General features: G+C 40.5%; 1 protein-coding gene across 1 annotated transcript in view; it reads left to right on the top strand.

Moving 5' to 3' along the window:
* Window positions 1-22,723, top strand: part of grm5b (glutamate receptor, metabotropic 5b) — a gene marked incomplete at its 5' end in the record, with an annotated part of 60,678 nt that extends 37,955 nt beyond the window's left edge. Inside the window, 10 exon segments of the mRNA XM_036129087.1 lie at window positions 846-970; window positions 1,086-1,251; window positions 1,755-1,881; window positions 7,190-7,307; window positions 7,414-7,600; window positions 7,744-7,902; window positions 8,063-8,188; window positions 13,889-14,071; window positions 15,045-15,211; window positions 17,996-22,723. Coding sequence (XP_035984980.1) covers window positions 846-970; window positions 1,086-1,251; window positions 1,755-1,881; window positions 7,190-7,307; window positions 7,414-7,600; window positions 7,744-7,902; window positions 8,063-8,188; window positions 13,889-14,071; window positions 15,045-15,211; window positions 17,996-19,070 — 2,433 coding nt within the window.
* Between the last annotated feature and the right edge of the window lie 2,594 nt (window positions 22,724-25,317).

Raw genomic sequence — 25,317 nt, 5'->3', positions numbered from 1 at the left:
CCTTTCCTTGGGATTTGGGTAATTAGAGCTCTACCTCGAGTTTCCTGTTCCTCATTTAGCAAATATCTGTCTACAGAGCTTTCTTCACTGGACAGAAATCTGTGAATGGATCTGCAGATTAGATTATCAGTTTTACTCTTTCTGCTCTGCACCCATCTACAATAATCATGTTTTTTAAACCATGTACGTTGTAATGTCTGAAAATATAACTAAGTAAATTATTTTAAACATTAAGCCCTGTCTCATATATGATGTATGTGTCACTTCTTATGTTCCCCTGTTTTTTTATGGTATAGTATTCTGCTACTACATCAGGAAAGAGGAAATAACCTTTGTCTTAGTGTCACCATATCATTGTTTTTCTATTCTTAACGATTCCTTGACCATCCAGGCAAGAAAGTTCAATCCTCTAATCATGACCAAATGATACTTTTTTTTTTTTTTTGTCTGAATTAATATTGAGACAAGGCCAATCTGTTAGCCATTTTAGTCACTTCAAGTTTTTGGTAAGCCAAAGTTTGTGTATCTTCATCCAGGTAGACAGAGCCTTAAAAAGTGTGGCTTAGATCTCAGTTCCTGGTTAAATAAGGGTTAAATACTATAAATAAAAGTAAATCTGTAAAAACAAATGCTCTGGTGTTTGACCCATTTTAACGTTTTTTTTAGTCGTTTTGAAATATCAGCCAATCTGTTAAATTAAGTATAATACATTTTGTAGAATTTCTTCATGCAATCCCATTTTGTTCCTTAAACATTAACAATCACACAATCCCATGAATCTAAGGGTATTTTTTTGGATTACATTTGCATAACTAACACAACCCGTATGGCTAATGTACTTGCAGGGCCTCTGTGATGCAATGCGACCTATAGATGGTGCTACTCTGCTGGACTTCCTCATGAAAACCAACTTCACCGGCGTGTCTGGGGAGGGAATATTATTTGATGAGAATGGAGACTCACCTGGCAGGTAGACCAACTTACTGGGTGATCATTTCCATCATAAATCTCCTTGTTTGGCCTGCTGCTTCGATCTGTCAGAGGGAACCCGGTGTCATATGTTCGCTGCACATTTTTACAAACAGGTATGAAATTATGAACTTCAAGAAGACGGGGGAAAAATATGGCTACATCAACGTGGGCAGTTGGGACAACAGTGGTCTGAAGATAGATGATGATGAAATCTGGTCCGGCAAAGATGCCATCATTAAATCGGTTTGCAGTGAACCCTGTGACAAAGGGCAAATTAAGGTAAGATGGCGGATGAACATTAAATCTGTGGGGTTTTCGCTTTTTATGAAGGATTTAAACAGGAGAAAATAATTGTGGTGTCCATTCCACAGCCTTTAATGTGGGTCACTACTTGCCACAATATTAAAAGGCAGGCACCAATAAAACTTTACATCTTAGTTCATATAAGTGATTTTAAATCTTTCTCATATAATAAGTAATTGTGTAAAACACTAATTTTTTAGTGCTATTATACACTGAATAAATAGTTTCAAATCCCCCCCCCCCCCCTTCTACAGTTTAGATCACCGTATGCTCCTTGTTCCCAATCAAAAATCAAAGAAATCAGACATTTTCTGCTTCAAGTGACACAAACTGAAGTTTCATATAAATCTAGTGAGGCTGGTCCTGTATGAGCTGCTAGGTCAGCAAATATAAACAGCTTTCCTGCCAACTCAATCATTGCCTTTAAACGGGGGGAACCTCTGCACTCATAATAAAAAAAGTTATTGTTTCTATTTCAGGTGATCCGCAAGGGTGAGGTGAGCTGCTGCTGGACGTGCACCCCCTGCAAAGAAAACGAATTTGTGTTTGACGAGTACACCTGCCGAACCTGTGAGCTGGGCTCCTGGCCTAACGATGGCCTCACTGGTCAGTGTCTGGATCTTTGTGGTTCTTCATGTTTATGCAGAAGCTTAAACTGCAATCTTTAAAATGATATATATATATATATATATATATATATATATATAGATAGATAGATAGATAGATAGATAGATAGATAGATAGATAGATAGATAGATAAAATTGCTTCATCTTTCCTGCAATCCCACATGCATTCACTAGCATCGTACAAGGCAGTCTGATGCAAGTGAATGCATGTGGGATTGCAGGAAAGATAAAGCAATTTTAATTGGAATTGCGCTGAGTTAAGAGTTCTCTCCTCTAGTGTGTTGTTGCAGCAATTAGAAAGTCCTGCACCAGCTACACTGTCTCTGCCTCTCACATCCGCTTTGTCACTGACATTGTCATGAGTGTTTTAATTATGCTGTATTAAGAGAGGCTTTCAATTTTCTATTCAAAAACACTACAGCCCTGTGAATTTTTTCCTCCACCTCTATTTTATTGGAAGCACCGGGATATTGTCTTGTTGTGCTCTCAGCTGCTCATTATAAGGTTGCTCACTGAGCTTAATGATTTAAACATGAATCAAGCCCTGCTGAAAATTCAAATGAAGTATCGCTGATACAGACAGAAGCATCTTAAAACTCACACCCCTCAGCCAGCGTGACAATGCTAGACTGAAAGATGAAAGTACAAAAGAGAAATATGGGACCAGCCATGTTGCTTCGTGTCTCATCTCATCCGCTCCTGTGGGGATTGCAGTCCCTGTCGCGATAAAGTTTTCATTACTGTCAATACACGTGTCAGATAGGTGCTCTCAAAATTATTTGTGCACCGAAGAGCTCAGCGTCTCCAAATTGTCCAGGATCTGAGGTTTCAAACAAGTCCAAAACATCATCCCTCCACTGCCGTGTCTTAAAGGCGATACTTATGCTGCGGACAAGGACCAAACATCTCCTTTCAGGGCTATGTCTGGTTTTAACACCCTGAAGGTTTATATGAAGGATTTGATATTTAACCTTTTCTTCTCCGTCTTGTTACATCCAAGTTTTGCTTTTAAAGCTGTGCTCAGATTACTTTTAATGGTATGATCTCGGTTCCCCTTGTTTCTTATCCCCCTATGTAAAATCAGAGGGGCGTCGATCAAAAAGTAAAAAAAAAAAAAAAGCTGGTTTTGTGAAACTTGAATTCCTGTCATGTCTTTTCCATACTTATCGTCCTGGAGGTAAACGTAATACTCACTCCGAGTGTTTGGCAACGGTTGAACAATTATTAGCTAGGTTAATAAGAAAACAGGTTTGGCGGCCGCTCGTAGCACTTGTCATGCTGGTGTGAGTGAATCTTTGTCAGTGGAAACTGAATTGCCCATGGGTGGTATCAAAGTTGTATCAGAGTTGCATGCCATGCGTTATTTAATTAAAGAAGGGTATCTTTCTGTGCCATCCATCCATCCATCCATCCATTCATCGTTAAGATTTAGAGTTTAAATAAAAGTTCTGATGGAAATACGACAATTATCTCTCAAAAGTTAATAAAACATTATAAAAAAATCTATTTACAAAAAAAAACTAAAGCTGAAGAAGGGTAGTAGCCTAACACCATTACTCACAAAAGAACAAAAACTTTGCTCTGCTTGTCTGTCTAAAGGATGTTGCAAATGTCTTCATTCAGATGCAACTTTGCTTACCAAAGTCAGACTATAAAGGTATTTATAGTGAAAGGAGACCTCTTTGAAGCCAAGTGGCTCTTTGAAGCCAACAACACTTCTTCAGTCTTTTCTTATTGTCCCGTCTTGGCCTTTAACATTCAGCACGCTAAGTGAAGCATGCTGGATCTGAAAAGGAGCTCCTTGTTTTTGTAGTTTCCCTAAACATTGGCCGGTCAGATCTCACGATCCGTTTTCTTGGACTTCCACTGCTGAAATGGTGGTTCACCGTCTAAAATATTTTTCATGCGAGTAATGTTTCCCAGTGTGCAATTACTTACTTCGCATAGTTTGGAAGTGGCATTGTTACCCCTCCCCGACTGTTCGGCAACAATTGCTTTTCAAAGTTCATTACCAATGACTTTCCTTTTTGGGATTGTGTTGCCAGATGTTCAAATGCTGCAGGTCACCAAACTGACAAAATGCTTGCTTTTACAGTCAATCACTCCTACATCCTAGAGAAGCAGCAATAAATGGCTAAACAGCCGTGGCAGCTCTCTTTACCCCATGACTGTAAACAGGGATGGTTTTCCAGTTTCAACAGCATTCGTTTTGATCCTGCAAAGTCAGACCAATAGAAAATAAATCTAAACGGCTCAGAAATCGAAAAGGCCGAACGAGGAGACAAGGTAGAGCATGGATGAACTGGCAGGGAGAGAGGTCAGATACATCTGACACCACGGAGAGGCGGAGAACAGCTTTCTATGCTACAGCAAAGCAATAAAAGAAGAGGGAAAGAAATAATAACTTAGAAGGATGAGGTGGGGGTAAAGTGAAGTGAATGGAGGCTGTGACACAAGAAGAAACCCGTGCAGGAAAAGGAGCAGAGAAAAAGAGGATTAGCTGCAAGAAGTGAGCCTCTCCAATCATGGCTAAACTTTTTAGACTGTTTGATGGACTCGGCGTCAAAACTTTAGATTGAATTAACCCTTTGGATCGTCCCTCTTCCCACAATGCACCAGTATAGCTCATGGTCAAACGCTGCAGTTTGCAATTTCCTGCAACTTTCTGAACTAAATGAGAATGTAATGGTTGACATAGCCAATGTTTTTTGGATGTTTGAGGAAAGCCCAAAGGGAAAATCCGTGCTCCAGGATTTTCAGCCTTGGATTTAGAACCACAGTATGTGGGAAGGGCTAATTGGACCTAAACTCCTCGCAAGTCTCTTGGTTTCCAGCCACCTTTTATGTGTGGGTTGTTCCTGTTCTTTATAATTAGGCAACGTTGGTGCTGTTTATTTTTGTCGCTTACAAAATAAACGTTATGTGTCCATGAGCCGTGTTCCCATGTCTTAAAATAAAATTGGAACAAATGCTTATTGACAATCCTGCAGAAGGTTGTTGGTTTATTTATTTATTTTTTACTCAATGCAACTTTACTCTTCACTTACTTACTTGTAACAGGGCTTCTTGTTCATTTTTATTCCCCTGGTCATTAATATTAGTGATTGGACAAGCTTTGTTGACCATGTAAAAAACATTGAATCCAAAAAAAAGTATTCTGTCTTTTCTCAGGTGTAAAAGTTGCTGTTTATTTTAGAAAGAAAAAGCAAGAAAGGCCTTAAAGTTCTTCTGTTGTGCTTCTGTTGCATGTGTCCAAGAAGTACTTAGATAAAGTCCACCGGCATTAAGATGGAATATAATTAGAACTGTCTCTTTAATTAATGCAACTTTATCTCATCACCGATGGAGAAGACAGAGATAGAGAGGGGAAGAATTAGGGGGACAGGGTGGGATGGTAGAGGATGTGGAGAGATAAGGAAGACATTAGAGGATATTTAAAGGGCAGAATAATTTATGGAGGAACAGAGACATAAATGGAGGAAGAAGAATTCATGATTAGACTTCAGAAGTTAGTAGAAGATTATGGTTCAGTTGTTAAGACACATTTATATGAAGAGCAGCACTGATGGTTTTCCATCCTTCAAGCGTTTATTCATTTTATACTAAATCAGACCTGCAGGGCTTAAAGGTATACTATGCAACTGTGGTTGATTTTCCAGCGAGGCTCCCCCCAGAGGGCGAAAGTAAAAGTGCACTGTCATAAAGATGCTCAGCTGTTCTGGTTTCTCCATCAAGACAGGCGCGGTTGTTTTGAGCTTAGCAGACAGGCGAACGCAACGAAAAGTGGAAAAACGGCAGTACAAACAATGACTAACACAGTGAAGGTATGAACATCAAGCTTCCCGCAGCGCTATCTTTATTTATTTATTTTTTTATGTTGGCGAGACGCTACCGCCACCGCCTCGCCAAGCCGCGGCCGCGGCCGCCGCGGCCGCCTCGCCAGTTTTATTATTATTATTTTATTTTTTTTTTATGTTGGCAAGACACTACCGCCACCGCCTCACCAAGCCGCAGCGGCGGCGGCGAGGCGGTGGCGGCTTGGCTATGTCTCGCCAACATAAAAAAAAAAAAATAAAAAATAAATAATAATAATAATAATAATAATAAAACTCGATATGCTTGCATGTTTATTTGACGTTAACACGCGTTTCTTTGTTGTTGCTTTCGCGCGTGCATATAGTGAATGGCAGGGCAAAAACACATGGAGTTCTCCCCGTAAAGCGAGACTTCTGTGTATGCGGGCCGTGAGCTCTTGCAATTGCAAGTACGGTATTTCCCCCACAGACCCCCAGGGCGGCCGAGAAAACCTTTGTTCGACCTGAAATGACTCATTTGATCATCCAAAACGGTACGGAACACATTAATTAACTGAAAAATGTTGCATAGTATGCCTTTAATATTTATGACACAGTTGCAGTGGGACAGGTATTTGTTGTTGAGCCGTCCTGTAAGTCAGGAGGTCAAACAGTCGTCACAGATTTCCTCTTTCGCCGGTCCCTGAGAACTCTGCTGAATTTTAGAGGAAGAGTACACCACCACGTACACCTAGAGACTGACGCGTTTGACCGTTAGCTCGAGCTCATTCGGATTGAATGGAGAGCGTCTGTGAGCGGCCCTTTTGAGGTCTTGCCTAGGTTCTCCCTTAGATTTAAGTCTGGACTTTGACCGGGTCATTCTAACACAAGCAGATGCTTCGCTCTCTCATAGCTCTGGCTGTATGGTGTTTGTCATCCTGGAAGCCAAACCACCGCCAAAAAATCTCTTTTCTCAAGCCTCTCACAGCTTTTCTTATAGCGTTGTCCTGCACCATCTTACACCATCGGTTTTATGTGTTCAGGTAGATGTCAAGTGGTAGTTTCTCTCCACAAATGGGTTTTAAATGTAGGTCACAAAGTTTAAGAATGGTATCATCTAACTAGAGCATATTTTACCACATGTTTCCTATGTCCTCCAAACTGCATTTTTTATGGTGTTTTCTCCTCCTCAAACTCTTCCAATAATGGAAGATTTTTGGGCGTGTAGCAAAGAACTGTCCGGTCAGCACATTCTCACACCCAAGTGGTTAATATCCGTAGATCCTCCAGAGTTGCCATGGGCCTCTCAGCTGCTTCTCTCGTTAAGTCACCCCTCTCTACGCCTGACCTGTCTGCTGCTGTCTTCCTTTGTCTTCATAATAGACATGTTTGTTTATTGTTTTCCAACAAGCCTCCAAAAAAGCATTTGAAATGCTCTCATATCTAAACAACCAGTGATTCCATCTTCACATGTCTGCACCCTTCCTCCCCAGGTTGTGACCCTATCCCCGTAGAGTACCTGCGATGGGGGGACCCAGAACCCATAGCTGCTCTGGTATTTGCCTGCCTCGGTCTGATGGCCACCTTCTTTGTCACTGCAGTCTTTATCCAGTAAGACACTTGTAATCTCTGAAATCAAACGAACGGAAAGTTTAAAAGGGTTACTTTTTCCCGTCTTCACCACTGTATCTAACACTTGTTTGACTGTGTGTCTAAGTTTCCGGGACACCCCTGTCGTGAAATCCTCCAGCCGGGAGCTGTGTTACATCATACTGGCAGGGATTTGCCTCGGATATCTGTGCACCTTCACTCTCATCGCAAAACCCCACGTGATCCACTGCTACCTCCAGCGACTGGGGATAGGTCTGTCACCTGCCATGAGTTACTCTGCACTTGTCACTAAGGTGAGAAATAGGAAGGAGCCATCGCTATTTCCCCCCGAAACGGAGGCTGCTGTGTAGGAACACTGGAAGCAGATGGTTTTTAAAAATAGCTCCAGTATGCTCGATGATGTATGTTTTTAATGATGTTTGGTATCCCACTGCAGACAAACCGCATCGCTCGGATCCTGGCAGGAAGCAAGAAGAAGATCTGTACAAAGAAACCTCGCTTCATGTCGGCGTGCGCCCAGCTCATCATTGCCTTCCTCCTCATACTGCTTCAGCTGGGCATCATTGTGGCTCTTTTTCTCATGGAGCCACCGGATGTAAGCTTTCAGGCTGCAGATGTTCTACCTAAGAATGCAGTGACGTGATTAAAACACACAGACCTAAAGGATCTTAAGATTTCTTTATGAACTTGTACACGTTACGACCCAGTTTTTAGTTCAGTTCAGTTTGCAAAAGCCGTGTTCTCACTGTCTCCAGGTGATCCATGACTACCCCAGCATCCGCCAGGTCAACCTCATCTGCAACACCACTAACCTCGGAGTGGTAGCCCCCCTGGGGTACAATGGCCTGCTCATCCTCAGCTGCACCTTTTATGCCTTCAAGGTATGTCTTTGATGTCTGTACCTAAATTAGCATTTATTTACTAAATATCTACATGCGAGGGATCATTTCTCACTAGCATTTTGCAAATCCTCTCTTAAATAAAACCATGTTCAACTTGTCGTTGGCAACCATCCAAGGCTTACAAAAAGCTGTAAAATGAAAAATAGAGATTGTAAAATAAAAAGCAGTGTTAGCACATCTGTCTTGGTAATAAAGCAACTCCAGAAGCCCATGAACATTGCAATTATTCACAATAAAAGTCACAATTCATGGAGTTTCCTTTTTATTTCATGTTTCATTCACCAGTTTTTAAATCTAAACACACAATTATAATTCACTGATTAATTTGACATTTATCCATTTAGTTTTATTGATCAATACCAAAAAATAAATTGTAGGGGATTACATTTGCATGTATGGATGGATACATTGCCTTGCAAAAGTATTCACCCCCTTGGCTTTTTACCTATGGTATTACATTCTAATCAGTAATTTAAATGTTTTTCATTTTATTATGTGATGAATCTGCAAAAAACTGTGCAAGTTAGTGAAGTGAAGTAAAAAAAACAAAAACATATAAAATAATAATTAAAATATATAAACCAAAAATTGCCATGTGCATATGTATTTATGTAGGTATTTGCTAGGAAGCCCCTAAAAAGCTCTGGCGCAACCAATTACTTAAAAAAGCCACAATCAGTGGAATGAAGTCCAACTGTGTGCAATCTAAGTGTCACATGATCTGCCGGTATAAACAAAGGTTCCAGAGGAACCAACTCGCTGAATCACACCATACTTAGGATCCGGGATGGAAAACAAACAACATTAATAGTACTGAACCAAAACCCGGAACTTAAAGGCAACAGGGAATAAAACGGAAATTGCCTACAACACAGGAGAGTGGGATTTACTAATTAATGCTGGCTCTGGCTGATGGAGAATAATTAAAGATGGCAGGATCCTGGAACATAAAATTAACAAAAACACCCAAGGATCATGACAGTCACATTATGAAGACTAAGGAGCTCTCCAAACAAGCCAGGGTTGGGTTATAAAAAAAAATATACAGATCTTTGATTTTACCCCAGGGCACCATCAGATCCATCATCTTCAAATGGAAACCGCAACAAACATTAATCAGAGAGGCACAGTGTAGTGAATCAGAAGCTGGAGACCCGATAATTCAGTGAAGATTTAGGAATATTATTAATGTGCTGGTGTAGATGGAACCATCTCAGGAACCACTGAAAGGAGGAGAGACAGGTTAGTGGTCGAGACCAACTCAGTGGAATAAACACTGAATGAAAGCCACTCACCAGGAGGTTGCACTCGTCTTCACAAGTGGGTCAGTTCTTCCACAGAAGAACTGGCTCAGTGAACTCCTGATGCACTTGAGGTTGTATGACAGAGGGAAACAGGCAGTAGAGGAATTCAATGGCCAGGCTTGGTTTGTGCACTGGTAGTCAGGGGGAAAAGCTGAGGTTTCCAGTAGGACACAGGCAGCAGACAAATCCGGAATCCAGATGAGAGAAAAATCGGTAATGGGTAGCACACACACACACACACAGTTCAGAAGAATCCAAACAGGGGCAGAGGCAAACGGAGGATCCGGAGACAGGCTTGAGTTGATAACGGGGTCAGTAGAGACAGGCAAGGGCACAGGCAGGCCAGGTCGGGAGACGGGTCCGAGTTCGTTGTCCAGAAACAGAAGCCAACTGGAGAGTCCGACAAGGGCGAAGCAAACAGGCAGAAAAATCCACAGACGTAAACTGGTCACAACAGGTAGGCAAACGAGGAATGCTGGGGGGTCTACTTACGCAAAGGCTTTTAAGGATCTGGTGTCTACACACTGGAAGAACCAGGTATAAATAGTGTTCCTCCCAGGGGCAACAGAGCTGCTGCAGGTGTAGACGCTCAGTCCTGATTGCAGGTGAGCTGCAGGGAGCAGAGAGTGACGTCCCCGTCACTGCAGACAGGATCATTACACACAGAGACCAAAGGTAAGCCCGAAGGAGCTCCACAGCAGAGACCATAGGACCAAAATAAGACATACGCTCCATAGAATTGGGCTTTATAGAAGAGTTGCTAGAAAAACAGTCATTACTTAGTGTTTAAAAATAAGAAGGGATATTTTGAGTTTGCCAAAAGGCACGTGGGCGACTCCCCAAATGTATGGAGGAAGGTGCTCTGGTCAGATGAGAATAAAAACGAATGTAAAACACTAACTCCATCACCCCTAGAGCACCATCTCAGCAGTGACACAGTGGTGGCAGCAGCATACTGTGAGGATGTTTTTCAGCACCAGAGACTGAGAACCTAGTCCAAGATAAGGGAAAGATGGATAGTGTTAGGTACAGGACAGTAAAATCTGTCAGTCTGCCTGTGATCTGAGACTGGGACGGACATTCCCCTTCCAGCTGGGCAATGACCCGAAGACTCTGATAAAGCAACACTGGATTGCTTTAAGGGGAAACATTTACGTGTGTTTAAGTAACCTAGTCAAAATTCAGACCTGAAAAGTTATTTGATTTGATTTGTTGTTTGCTTCACTGTAAAATAATACATCTACAAAGTTGTAGACATGTTCTGTAAATGAAATGAGGCAAACCTTCAAACAATCTACTAATCCCCGATAACAAAACATGAAACATGCCAAGGGAAGTGAATACTATTGCATGGCACAGCATATGTAGAAACCAACACCTTCAGAATGACAAAGTTAAATAAAATTAAGCCCTTATTATGTATGTATGCATACTTAAGCAAGCCTGGGTGTTCAGAATGTCAACAAGGATTAGAATGATCTGGAAATAAGCAAAATAGGTCTCAGTTCAGTCGTGAGCTCAAATCCAAAGGAAGAATAATCTGTTTCATTCTCTAGTTAAAATATAATAATGCAGACTATAGATTTACAGAGTTTTATTAACTGTGTATTATCTATGATTTCTACTGGTTTAAATGTTTCAATAAATTATTAATTTATTGGGATTATTAAAGTATGTCTGATTCTGATTCTGATAAATATTCACATTATCTACAGCGGGGTTCTGCAACATTTACAGACCAAAGAGCTATATTTGCCCTCAGTTCAGCTAAATAAAAGTAATTTATAGCCACAAATGTTACATGACCTTTTGGAAAAAGATGACTCTTATTTTTTGATGAATATCTACCATAGGAAATTTGTTGTCATTTTTAAAGAACCCCAATTTTAGTTCTATTTTTAGGCTTCAAAAGAGTAAAATATAAAGCCTTTGCAAGAAGAGAATGGATACATCACAGCATAAAATAGCATATAGCTACAGTCGCCCCTGACCTAAAGGTTACTGGTACTTTTACTGTCACTCTGTTGTACATTTTCTTCGATTCAAAGCAATCTTGCCAGGCTCCAAGCTTTAGTCCCATTTCCCCATCTTTTAGTGTCAAACTTAGGAGTGATTTTTGACAGCACCCTAAAGTTTGATAAACAGGTTAAATCAGTGGTCAGAGCAGAGTTTTTTCAGCTAACACTTCTATCAAACGTCAAACTATCCGGGGCTGATCTGGAAAAGAGAATGCATGCATTGATTAGTTCAAGACTGGACTACTATAATGCTCTGTATACAGGAATCAGCCTGTCCATTATCCATAAGCGTGGTCTGGTCCAAAATGCAGCTGCTCTGTTTCTCCCAAATGCTCCCATATTCTCTCTCCTCTCTCCTCTCTCCACTGGCTTCCAGTTCACTTTAGGGTAGACTTTAAAGTCCTGCTGTTTGATTTTAAAGTCATAAATCACCTTGCTCCAGCATATTTGTCTGAACTTTTAACTGTTCACCACCACGTCAGGACTCATCAGAGCTTATAACCCTGCATGTCCTTAGGACTAGGTGCAAAATATGGGGTGATGGTTCTTTTGTTTTTTTTGCTCCTAAGTTGTGTAACGCTTTACCACCAGACTTATGATCCTTTACTTAACTAGGAGTCTTTAAATCACAGGTAAAAACTCATCTGTTCAGACGGGCCTTTTACTCATAGTTGTGGATGACATTTTATCTTTTAGTTTATTTTGTGGCTATATTTTTCTTATAGTTCTTAGAACTGTTTTGAATTGTGCTATTTTTTTTAGCATTTCATCTCTTTATATCCTGTTATTTTCCTATACATTTTTATATTTTATCTTTTTTGTCTTAGCATCTTGCTTGTATATTAACTTTTAAAGCACATTGTGCACCATGTTGATTGTTGAAAAGTGCTATAACTATGATTGATTGATTGTGGATATTCAAAGAAACAACCGAAAACGTGCTAAAGCTTGCATGGAGCCGCAGTTTTCAGATCCCCACAATTAAATGTGATATAAACTGGGGGAAATAAAACTGGGTGGGGCTTTTGCACGAAGCCTGCACATTAACAGATGCAGGCACAGCCAGACAACTAATCAAGTCAATTGTGGGTTTCAAACGTGAACAGCTGAAAACATCAGGTCAGGGAGAAGTCAGGGAGAAACCTTGATTGCATGAAATCCTGCTGTGACGAAATCAATATAATACACTTTATATAAACCACAGATGGACACATTTATGAATGTTATGGTATTATTTGCAGACACCTTCTCTCTTTGAGACCAGCAAGCATGTGCAGTAATTGTGAATATGTGCAAACTGTAGAACAAACCCACAGCCTTACGCTGATGGAAACAATGCAGCAATTTGCAGCATGGTTCTGGAATAAATGAACTCCAGTTGTACAATTGTTTCCACATCCCCAACATATCAAAAGGAATAATTAAGGACATGAGCAGTGATTTAAAAAAAGAAAAAAACAGTCAACAGTCTTTCAGTTTGGGGGGGGGGGGGGCTTTGAGGAGGAAACCTATGAAAAATGTAATTTTTAGTATTATCTGGGGAAATATTACCATTGAGTAGATGTTTTTGTGATTTTTTTTTTGACGTGCGTGTTCATGCACAGCTGTTCTTCCTTTTGCCTCTGTGCTTACATTGATCAAAATAAATAAATAGACAACCGATTTTTATGGTGTGCTTGTCGTCTCACTGACCATTCATTTCTGCATGAGACGGTGAAATTGTGTTGGCTTTTCAGTGAGATTCACTCTCACCTGTAATATCAACGTTAAAGGATCTAAAGCCAAGAGCAGCAAGGAACCGATGGGCAGCTACCAAAGAGGCGAACCTCCTTTTGCCAAATACCTTACTAAAAGGCTCTAGCCATAGATTGTTTTCCTAGTCTGCAGTGTTATAATGACAAAACGTGAATATAAATGGTTAAAGTTCTCTGAATGTGTGGTGTGTGAAACCTTTTAGCAGCAGTGCATAAAATGCATCTTTACTCTGTAATTCATGAGCTCAGAGTTGGAGTATTGTTGGCCTGAAGCAGCTGACTTTCGGTTGAGCTGCGGTAAGAAAACAGACACAAACTAACAGCTGAATAATTCATTTTAACACAGGTGGTTTTGGATTGTGGCCACAAGAAGAACCTGTTCCTCTAAAAGTTCCATTGGGCAAAAAGATGATCACTTTAGTATCGAGATCGTGGTCAAACAGCTTGCATCAATATTCATTCCAGCTCTATATGACCTGTTAACAAAAGCTAGAAGTGGCTATTACACTTCTACTTTAAGAAGACATCAGCTGAACGGAAATAAAGAGTTGCAACATTGCTTACTGATCCTTGACTTCTTTATTTGCTTTCTCTTTTTTCAAGACCCGCAATGTCCCGGCTAATTTCAACGAGGCCAAGTACATTGCGTTTACGATGTACACCACCTGCATCATCTGGTTGGCGTTCGTCCCCATCTACTTTGGCTCCAACTACAAAATCATCACCATGTGCTTCAGCGTCAGCCTCAGTGCCACTGTGGCTCTGTGCTGCATGTTCGTACCCAAGGTAAGGCCAAGATGAAAATAAACTTTTCTTCTATTTATTTTAAGGAGTAGATGTCATTTTGAGTTGTCATCTACAATAATTCCTGCCACAGAGCCATTTATGTTTTGATCCGGCTATGTGTCTTAGATCCAGACCTAGTGAAGACGTGTTTCAGCTTTCTGCCAGAGGTTGTTAGATATTTATTCAAAATCCTGTATCTCAATCCTGTATTCTCATAATGCCACGCCCCATAAATTACAGAAGAAATAGGGCCCACAGCATCACAGATCTTCCACCATACCTAACAGTGGTTTGGAGGTGTTTTCAATGTTAATTTGTTTATGTCACCTTGGCTGTTCTCATTTGACCAAAGCATGCCGTTGCAATCTGAGTCCCAGTGGCATTTATTTTGTAATAGTAGGAGAGAAACGACCTTTTCTGGTATCAAATTTTTTTTTTTTTTTTGGAGAATAGTGTCCCCCAGTTGTTACTCTTTGTTTTTTTTGCAGTATTTTCTAATAGTGATGTTTTTATTACTTCCCACTATTTGATTTCAGTGCAAAATCAATTAGTCCTCACCTTGTTTATCTCAATTTCCCTTGTTTTGAACTTTAGGTATTGTCAGGTTTAGGCGAGTAGCTGTTTTCTTGTAGGCATTTTCCGATTCATGATTAACAGCCTTGAATGTCTTTTTCTCACTTTTGGCCTCTGGGTCATGCCATATTTATACCTGTAGGAAACAGGAAGTTATCGTTTACCAATTAAAAGTTCCTACATTTATACTATGTCTTTTATTGCACAGTGTCCTTAAGCGACCTGAAAAGGGCTTTTGAATTAAATGTGTTATTATGATTATTATTATTATTTTACATTCCAATGACATCTGTTCTCTGCATTTACTTGACTGAAACGTCTGAAATACATTTTTTGAATCGAAAAATTGCATCAACGTGGAAAAGGAAATTAATAAACGCATCGTTCTGTCCCTCTTCAGGTGTACATCATTCTGGCCAAACCGGAGCGTAATGTGCGCAGTGCCTTCACCACCAGCACCGTGGTCCGGATGCACGTGGGAGATGGGAAATCCTCCTCAGCTGCCAGCCGCTCCTCCAGTCTGGTCAACCTGTTTAAACGCAGAGGCTCTACTGGAGAGACCCTGAGGTATATCTGTGTGTGTGAGAGTCTACTCCCCCCAACACCGTATGATACGTTACGGTCCGAGGCGACGTCTCCACAATGACCCCACTTAAGAAGGCGTTCATGCTGTGTAACAGATTGGTTATCTGTATTCACCTGAATGTGCTCGCCTGTTCTTCTGACCCTATTGTGAGATCCGGGAGTGCCTAATGGAAACGACAAAGATGGAGACACAGGAGTGTCCTGAGATGGAGAGGAGTGAAAAGGGGAATACAAACAGTGAGAAAGATAGAAAGAGAGGACATTATTGCTCTTCACACTCTTGAGGCCATCCACAGTGACAGGGAACCGATCAAAGGACTCAAAAAGGAGTGACGCACCACCGACCGTCTTAGAGAAAAGACTGAAACACGTTTTCATTTGTCAGCAGGTTGCTCCATCTCGCCCTGCTTGGCAAGCAAGATCTCAATCACACTCCTGTAAAAAAAAATGCCTATGTTCCTCTCTTTTCTCTCTTCCCCCTACACGTCTCTTTTGGTCCTATCGTCCTCTGTGGGTGGTGGTAATTGGCAGGGCTGTCTGTCTCCTCCGTGAAGGGCTGGAAACTGTTGTGTTTGAGAGGCTGTCGTTGTCAGAGCAGGCTGAACCGACACAGACAGAAAATAATCCAGCAGACTGGATGGATAAGAAAGTTTGGAAGTAATGAAATGTTTGATCGATGTTTAAACCAAAATGTTTGAACAGCTGAGAAGCGGCTGGTTTACCTTCACTGGGGATTAAAATCAACCTCTGAGCTGAAAACGACAGACGCTACAGAAGATCGATTAAGCTCTGGTTTAGTATGCAGAATGTATCACTATAAGGTTCATCCAACAGGTTCTTTCAAAGGGGATTTGAGTTCCCCCCCCCCCCCCCCCCCCCCCCCCCTCCCCTCAATCATGGCGCAATGTGGTTTAATCAGGAGTTCCTTTATAGATGAATCGCGCTAATTAACCTGGCAAAAAGTCAGAGGAGCAGCAAAGGACAGATCTCTCTGACTCAGGTACAACTGAGAAGAAGAAAAATACAAAGATCTGCCAAATAAAACTTCAAAGCAGATTTTAAAAGGCAAGGAATTAAAAGTAATATAATTACTCAACCTAATTCAAACAGAAAAATAATCACCCAGCACTATTAATAATGAGATCGCGTAATGTTGCAACAGTGCTCATCAGAAGTTTACATGCAACCATCGTCACCAAAAATAAATATCGTATTAATTTGGTGAATCTATTGAGTTGATTTTCAGCTTGGAATGATGATACAACACAAATCTTTAACGATCTTTAAAATATATTGCTGATTTTCTTCAATCAACACATGGTCAAAATTATACATACTAGCACTAAAATGTACATCCACCCCACCAATATCTGATGCGATTCAATCAATCAATCAATCAATCAATCAATCAATCAATCAATCAATCAATCAATCAATCAATCAATCAACCTTACTTTAGCAATTAATGTCCTAGTAAAACCACATGTTCTTTGCAGCCATTAATGGGCTCCTAACTTAACTCTGGCTAGATCTTGGACCACTCTTCTGGGTAAAGGTAGTACGGTTCATTTGAGTACAGTCTAGATGAGATCAGGACTTTCCAGAAGCTGCTCTAAAACCAGTTTTTTTAAGTTGGTTGCATTGTCACAACACCCAGTTCTGTTGACTTGAGATTACTTAGAAAAATGTCCTGAAAATGTGTCCTGTCATTACAGCCTAGAGAAGCAGTACGGTGGGAATAGTCCCCCTGTTGCGTGACTGACTTTATTAGATTAAAGGATTTCTAACCCATTTCTTGCTACGCAACCAAGTGAGCAGTTCGGGACAATTACTCCATATGCTTTGTGCAATGCACCAGTAAGAGGAAAACAGCTCCACAGTGTGATGCTTTCCAGTTGGTACAGTGTTCTTAGGCCTTGTTGTCATTGTGACCAAATAGCTCAGTTTGAGTCTGGCCTGTCTGTTAAAAGTTTTCTGCAGATGCTATTTGGATAGTTCATGTGGGAAGCTGGAAATATAAATCACGGTTGAAAGCGTTTGGAGCGCTGGACACTTTTCTTTAGGCCCAATCCATGGATATGTTTTACTGTGGATAGTGACATTGATATTCCTCTGTCTTGGAGTTTATGATCAGTTGAATGTTCCAACAAGACAAGGATCCAAAATAAACAAGAACTGATTTTGGAAAGGATAAAGCAGTTCAACACTAAAATACTTGGAATAACCTAGACCTAAGTCCAAATGAGAATGCATGAGCAATGCTTAAAAGCAATGCCTATCAACTGAAATCCATTAGTTACCTGAACTAACCCAAGATGGCTCAAATGATTAGCTAGAATTAGCTTGTTGATGGATACAAAAAGTAATCATTATCATTCCAACGGCTCAAACACATCATCAAAAGACCAAAATTAAAGTGACGTTCATGCCATTGATAACTGTATGCATATCTGTGCACCAACATGTAGATCTTTGTAACTTAAGTGAAGAAAAGACATTTAAATAAAGTTAATGTTGCCAGAAAACAAATTAAGGCAAATAATTAAAAGTAATAAAATGTATCACCAGATAAGCTCCAACTGATTGCTGTGGCTGATTCACAGCTCCAGGTGAAGTTTTTTTTTATTATTATCTGTAGTTCCTTGACATGATTACTAAATAGGCTTGGAAGACTAATGAGCATAATATTGAATTTGCTAAAGTACGGCCAAGCTTTAAACACTTGTTCCTCCTCCTCCTTTTCTTCCTTTTTCTTATTTTCTGCAGCTCCAATGGTAAATCAGTATCTTGGGCACAGACAGAGCGCAGCAGCTCACGAGGCAACCACCTGTGGCAGCGGCTGTCCTTCCACATCAAGAAGAAGGAGAACAATCAGACAGCAGTCATTAAGCCCTTCTCCAAAACCTCTGAGGAGCGTTACTGCGGGGGATCCGACTTGCCTCCGCATGTACCTCTGCCCTCCCTCTCTTCCATGTCCTCCCTGCCCACTCATCTCGACAGCGGCACAGACAAGACCCTCTACGAGCTCTCGGAAGCTGAAGAGCACTACTCAATTACCTACCGGCCGCAGACGCCGTCGCCAATCAGCACCGTCAGCCAGAGGATAGGGGCCAGTTTAGGGGAGGAGTCCCAGATGGCCTGCATTTCAAAGTACTCCAGCAGTGTCTGCAGCGGTGGCAGCAGCAGCAGTTGTGGGCCTCCGAGCAGCGTCTCCATCACAGCTGGGAGTGACGGGCGTCTGGTGGCCGTGGACGACCGCCCCCCGCCGCCCCAGAATACGCTGATGGATCAGATCAGCTGCGTGGTGAACCGCTTCACCGCCAACATTTCCGAGCTCAACAGCATGATGCTCTTCCCTTCGCCGACGCACACGCACAAACACACATCCCCCACCGCTCATCCCCCTGATCCCTACCTGCTACCTCGGGAGATCCCGATGCCCCCGACCGTCACCACCTACGCTGATGTCCAGCCCCTAGCTCCCGTTGACTCTAGTCTGGGCACTCGGGGCGGCTGTCCAATTCACTCCATCCCTCGCTCGCCCTACCCGCTGCCGCCCCCTCACCCCCACACATCCCCCTCTCTCTCCCCCATAAGGGGAAGCCTGGTCGCCTGCCTACCCGACTCCCCGCTCCGGAGGGCTGAGCTGGAAGAGGAGCTCATCGCCCTAACACCTCCCTCGCCCTTCCGTGACTCTCTGGGATCCAGTAGTGGCTCCCAGATCTCAGAGACGGGTCTGTTTGTTCCTCCAGTCCCCAACCACCCACCCCCCTCTCCCCCATCACCCAGGTACACCAGGCTGACTCTCAGAAACTACAGTCAGAGTTCATCCTCACTGTGAGGCAGAGGTGATGAGCTGGAAAAGTAGAGCAACCAGGACGCACAGACTGGAATCCATTCATCACCGTTTGGAGTAAAAAACCCGAGGAGGTGTTGTCATGGAGGGCTGGTTGGTGAAGACACCAAGCTGTGTTTGTGTTTACATGTTTCCAGTGAGACGCGAGTAGGGAAGGCCTGCAGCGTGTCCTATTTTCTCGCTGTCTTTATTGGGGGAGAATTGAAAACGGCGATTCTGGCGCTGAGGTGTTTCGTAACAGCGGAAACCCTTCGTGGAGGGTTCTCTGTCATTTAGATTGGGCTAGTGGCCTTAAGGTAACTCGGCTGACAACTAATTACAGATTCTGTGTGCGTGCTTCAGTGGGCCTGAGTGTGTTTTTGCTGTATTTTAGAGAAGGAGAGGTGACGGGAATATGGCAGCGGAGAGTGCCTGTAAGAACCACTAAGGATCGAGCTACAAAGGGCACATTCGGTATATATTTGCCGACACAAAATCACAAAATGTGAGCAAAAAATTATAAATAAAGTGTGCGGGACACAGCAGCGTGTTTACGGGAGACGTCTTAAATTTTGTCTGTGGCGATGAAGTCCGACTAGTGTCCAATAAAAGTGCATTGCCAGGACAGTGTTAACATAGCAACGTGTTAATCTAGCAAACGTAGTTCCAAAAACATCCTTTATTATGCTCACCTTTCATATTGCTTTCATATTTTCTACTTTTCCCGTGGGTCTGAATGTATATTTTCTACATTACACCTGAGGCAGTTGGGACCAAATCTTTTGTAGCTCTATGCCTGTAACCCGAGACAGAGGGAGAACGAGGGAGGTGTGACGAGACCAGGCCTTGTTTTAACCACGAACATTGTCAGGGTTTAGTTCTCACTCAGGTGGATCACTGGGAGGACTATGACCTCAGAGCTTTTTTGCTAATGTATGGCATTCAGGAGTGCATTCTGCAAGGCTTAGCTGGATCCCAGTCATGACATTTTCCTGATACAATGTGTCAGCAGGTGGCATTGACCTGTTTCATCTAAGACAGTGCTTCAGGTGGAATTAGGTGGAGTTAAATTCATCTAAGAATTTAGTGGAGCACAAATTGATAGATTCCGGATTGGACATAGACTCTTTCTCAGTCTCTTAAAAGGTCACCTGATGGACAACCTTTGTTTTTACTGTTTCTTAAGAGAAATTCAATTTCTGAAATGTGTTCCTTTAGAGACTGGAATAGCGGCACATCCCTTTTATCACAAGGTCATTGTAAAATAGTTAGAAATGACTGACATCCAGCATGGCCAAATGTTCACAATAATCCGTAAAAACTGGTATGAAAATCACCAAAAGAACCATGATGAATATTTTCTCGTTTAGGAAATAAATTGCTGTCTTGCTGAGAGTGAGGTAAAGTCAAGGTTAGGAACATGGAGTTGTAAGTTTGAAACAAGTTAGTCCTAACTACTGGTAACAAGACAAACTGACATAAAATGTGTTTTTTCTTAATTTTATATGCTCAAACACAAAAAAAAATTGGAACAAATTGGTAACTCAAAAACAGTCCAACTTTTAAGTCCTTGTGAGACACGCTATATGATGAACTGTTTCCTTTTTATCACTGTATTTAAGGTATTTACTGGAAATTTATGGCTAGCAGCAATACACTAATGGTGATGTCAACTACTGGAAATATATTAGAATAGCATATGGGCCAGCTTGTAGTTTATAAATGTTTACTTTTGCTTTAAAACTCACAGTTTAAAAAACACTGAAATTTTCCATCATAAATCTCCTGCAGACTAAATTCCTAGTTTGCAGAGGTGGGGAATCCAGCTTGAGGAAAGTAAAAAATCTGCCTGTTTTTTCTTCATTCTCTTCACTTAGACAGATAATTTTAGTCCCTGTCTATGCCCTGGAGCTGGAAATGCAAATGGTTGGAACTAATCTTTGGACCAGATATTTTGTGAACTTGGATTCCCCACTTCACATGTCCCTCTCTTAAGATAATCTTTGTTTTAAACACATTTTAATGTGTCAGGCTTCCAATTTTTCCCTTACAAAGAGGAGAATGGAATAAAATCCTGATAAGAATAAAATTCTGTACAACAAGAATGAACAAATTAGCTTTAAGGTTATTGAAACATCATAATTTCTCCTTAAACTGTCTTTTGGCTTTTGGGGGGTTTGCGGACAATGATGTTTCAGCAAACTAAACCTTTAACTCGGATCATCTTAATATCAGTTGTTCCATTGGTTGTTATATCTGTGCTGCAAGTACAGGAAATATTTTACACGGATTGTGAATGTGTTTCCAGTGGGCGGTCATTACCACTCTACTGAAACATTTTAACATACATGAAAATGTCCACATATATTTACAGAATAAACATTAAAGTGAAACTTTTTCAGCTTTTTCAGTCAGTCGGGCTTCTGGAAAACTCTTTATATCGACCAAACAAGCATTAGAGTGTTGTAATGATCCTCAGCTCGCTCTCAGCAAAAACAAAAAAAGAAAAGCAAATCACTTGCATTCAGAGTTCAAGTCAGCTGCTTTCAGCTCAGGCCTGGTTCTTTGTCAAACTACCTGGAGAGTTAACTGTCTCGTATTTTTCTAGACGTCTGAGCAGATATGGCAGGTTTGGCTTTTGCAGAGAATTGGGCATGCCTTTAAATCGAATGTATTTACACGTGCCAACACTTGCTTTGCGGATCGCAGCGGGAGAGAAAATGTGCCGACGAATCCATTCCCTACGATCCCTCTGAGAGAGGAGGCCTTTGCTCGTATCAGCATCAACAAAAGAGGATAACGCAGTACCGAACGTCTACCGGTTCAGATGCACAACACATGCGTTTCTACCTTTGATCTGTTACCTGAGACACGTACGAGTCCGTTCATAAGAAATCACAGCGCTATTATCAAAGCAGAAATCAGTGCTTCAGATTGTTACCTGTGACACATGTCCACCACCGTCTCCGTGTATTTTCTGCACCATGTGCATTCGTCTGCTGGAAAGGATGCAGAAGCAGAAGTCTGATGTTTGCATAGCAGTTGCGCTCCACCATAGCCGGCGAGAACAAACTCAGACAAAGTGATCCTGTAAATAACAAGGGCATGCAAAGACAGATCTGTTTTGTTCGAAGGAGTTGAATTCAGATGAAAGACTATTTATTTACATATCAACAAATGTTCACAAAAAGAAAAAAAATCTGATGTTTTTAAGCTGTGTTATAGCATACAGTACAAATAAGTGTTACGACTAGAGAAACTGTGTTCCTACGCTGAATGTGTGAGTGACAAATCCTATTCAGATGTCTTGTAATTGAATAATATTATAATACTTGCTATTAACATGATTATTGTGCCAAAGGGGTAAGAGGTGTCTAGTTTACTAGATTGTGGGTAAAAATATTTGGTTTCATAAAAAAGAAGAAAAAAATGTAAATGTAAATTGTTTCTATTGTTTTGGATAAATTTTAGATAAATATTTCATATTTTTCAGTGTAAAAGCAATATTATCTATATGTATACAAGATCCCTGTTTTTTTATCATCTCTAATTGCCACTCTTATTATAATCCCTATTTGGATAACTCTGCAAGGATGGTGGATTGATAGCTTGAAACGTTGCTTTGCTCTGTGTTTAAATCTGTATTTGTTGAAAAAAAACTTGTATGTTATTTTGTTACTATCGGTTTGCACTTTTTCTCATATTTTTATTGTAAATCTCTAACTGCAGTTAAATTTAATTGGGTGAATAATGTGTAAATTCATGTCACATTGTAAATTAGGACAAAATATTGAAACTAATGGGCCCAAAAATGGGAGAAATGGCTGTTAAGCACAAACTACACACAAGGTGATCTGATTTTGCTTAGAAAACACATACAACCTGAGACCTATTGTCAAAAACCATTATGCAGGGTTCCTACAGAGACTTGAAAAGTATGATAAGAAAAAGATCTGTTTAAATAATCTCGACTCTTGTTTTTTATATATATATATATATATATATATATATATATATATATATATATATATATATAAAAAATTGTTTTGAATTCCCTGTGTGCAGAGCCGACTCAGGTTGTACTCATTTGGCGTCCCTCCACCTGATGATAGCTCTTCTACATGCTTGATTAGTTTTGTATTGTCCATTTAAAGTAGCTTGTTTACATTGTCTTTTCTTTTTTCTTCCATTGTTAATTTAGATAAAAATTAGATTTGTTTTATTGAGCTAAGGTAGACCTTTACGCAGGGCGCTTGCCACAACATAGGGACAGAAAGGAAAGTTTGAATTTAGGCTGATCTTTTTATTTAGCTGTTGACACATTTCAGCATAGTTTAACGTGACTTCCATACTTTCCATTTGAAAAGTGGAGTTTAGGTTTAATCCTAAAGCTGTCATGGATAAAAGCCCAATCTCTGTTCTCCAAAGAACTATTCTGTGTGCATAAAATGTTTGCCGTGCTAAAATACAAGCAGCAGAAATGAATAACTTATCTTTAAAGGGGACATATCATGCTAAATTCACTTTTTTAGCCCTTAAAATATTTGTTGTGACAAATGTAATGTAGTCTGTCCAGGATCTTCATCAATATCTTTATATTATGTTTGGGTCATATTTTTTTCAAGCCATTCAGTTGTCTTTGTTTTCTATTACGTTTTATTTTAACAAGTTTGTCACACTATTTGCTGCAGAGCTGCTAAACAGAGTCATGGATTTTCAGTTTACCAATTTCAGAAATTCGCTGATTTATTTTTCCCTGCAATTTTCTTGTCTAAGTTTAAGGATGCTAAAACTACAAGTTGATATGTCAAAATGTTCGGTTGTTGGGTGTATTAACCCACACAACTCACTACACTGTCCCCCAGCATACTATAAAAATGGCTGAATGGGGTAGAGAGGACTGAAGGGAGGTGTAGTGTGGGGTGCCTACCTTTAGATTTAAAGAGACAGCACCGAAACGAGTTGCTCTCAGACACACCTATGAGAACAGGGGTATAAAGAAGGGCTGTGGAGGTAAATAAATGAGGAATTCATACCAAAGCATTGCAGTTCCACTTTATATAGACCACAACTGAATGATTTAAATGTGAAAAAGAAAATGCAAAAAGCATGGTATATCCCCTTTAAATTAGGACTTTGTTCACACAGCTGTCAAGGTTTTTCTTGAAGCCTCCAGGCCTGCTGGAAGCCTTTAGCAGCAGCAGCAAAGTCAACTTGTACCTTGTGATGGTTACCTGTGTGCAAAACATGAAAACATGACTTGGCAATGAGAAACACCCATAAAATTAAGTTTTGAACAATGCAATTCAAGTGCAGACCTTTTATTTTTTATGACAAATGCTGTGTAAAAGCTGATAGTCATGGGTTAGCTTAACCCTAATTCTCGAGTTTATGTTTGTCGACTTTAAAATTAATGGATTGTTTTATAATGGAGGACTTTAACCTTTTTTTTGTTACATGTTTACATTGTTTTTGGTGCATGAAGACAAGCATACCACCATCCAACCAATAACTATAGATTTGCAGTGAAGGTTTTTACTTAGTGATGAAAAGATTGTGCTTAAGAAATATGAAAATGCGAGTCTGGAAAATAATTCATTAGTTGGATAGAAATGCTGTGGGAACCCTGCCGCTGTATTAATGTTGAGCTGTTATGTGGAGGAGATGGTTTGTTTCCTGCTCTCACCAAAAGTGTTCAGATTGGGCTCAGAGACAAACAAAAAGCTTGTTTCAGCACTTCAGCTGCATGGAGGAGCCTCCTGGGTGAAGCACTGCTGCCTCTGCAGAAAAGGAGGGTTTATCTCACTCTCTGACAACTTGGTTTTTAATTCGCTGGCTCTTTAATAGGGGCCATGTAAAACGGTAATTAATTAACAAATTGCAAAACTAAACAAGTCTGTGGTTGTAATACTGGAGTGTTTAATGCTTAAAAGGAATTTATTTTGAAATATGTGTGCGATAAAATCCCAAGCATAGAATTAAGGCAGCATTTGAACTAAATGAAGTTATTTGGGAAAGGATAGCATTCATGTCCTTTATAAAAATGAAATTTGGGCATAGATCTAAACTGTTTTTATTTATTTATTTATTTTCCACTTTAAATGCTGTTGCCTGACTCATTTTCATAAATACACTCTAATAAATTGAACTGATAATCCGTGTGCTCTAACATTACTTTAATCCAGACATGTTCATCTCTTAGGGGGTGGACAAAAAATATATATTCAGCTATTTTAGACCTTTTGAATGAACA

This window comes from Fundulus heteroclitus, unplaced genomic scaffold, assembly GCF_011125445.2.
Source record: "Fundulus heteroclitus isolate FHET01 unplaced genomic scaffold, MU-UCD_Fhet_4.1 scaffold_137, whole genome shotgun sequence".
Taxonomy (NCBI): Eukaryota; Metazoa; Chordata; class Actinopteri; order Cyprinodontiformes; family Fundulidae; genus Fundulus; species Fundulus heteroclitus.
The sequence above is the reverse complement of the archived record's forward strand: the minus strand, read 5'-3'. Positions and strand labels throughout refer to the sequence as shown.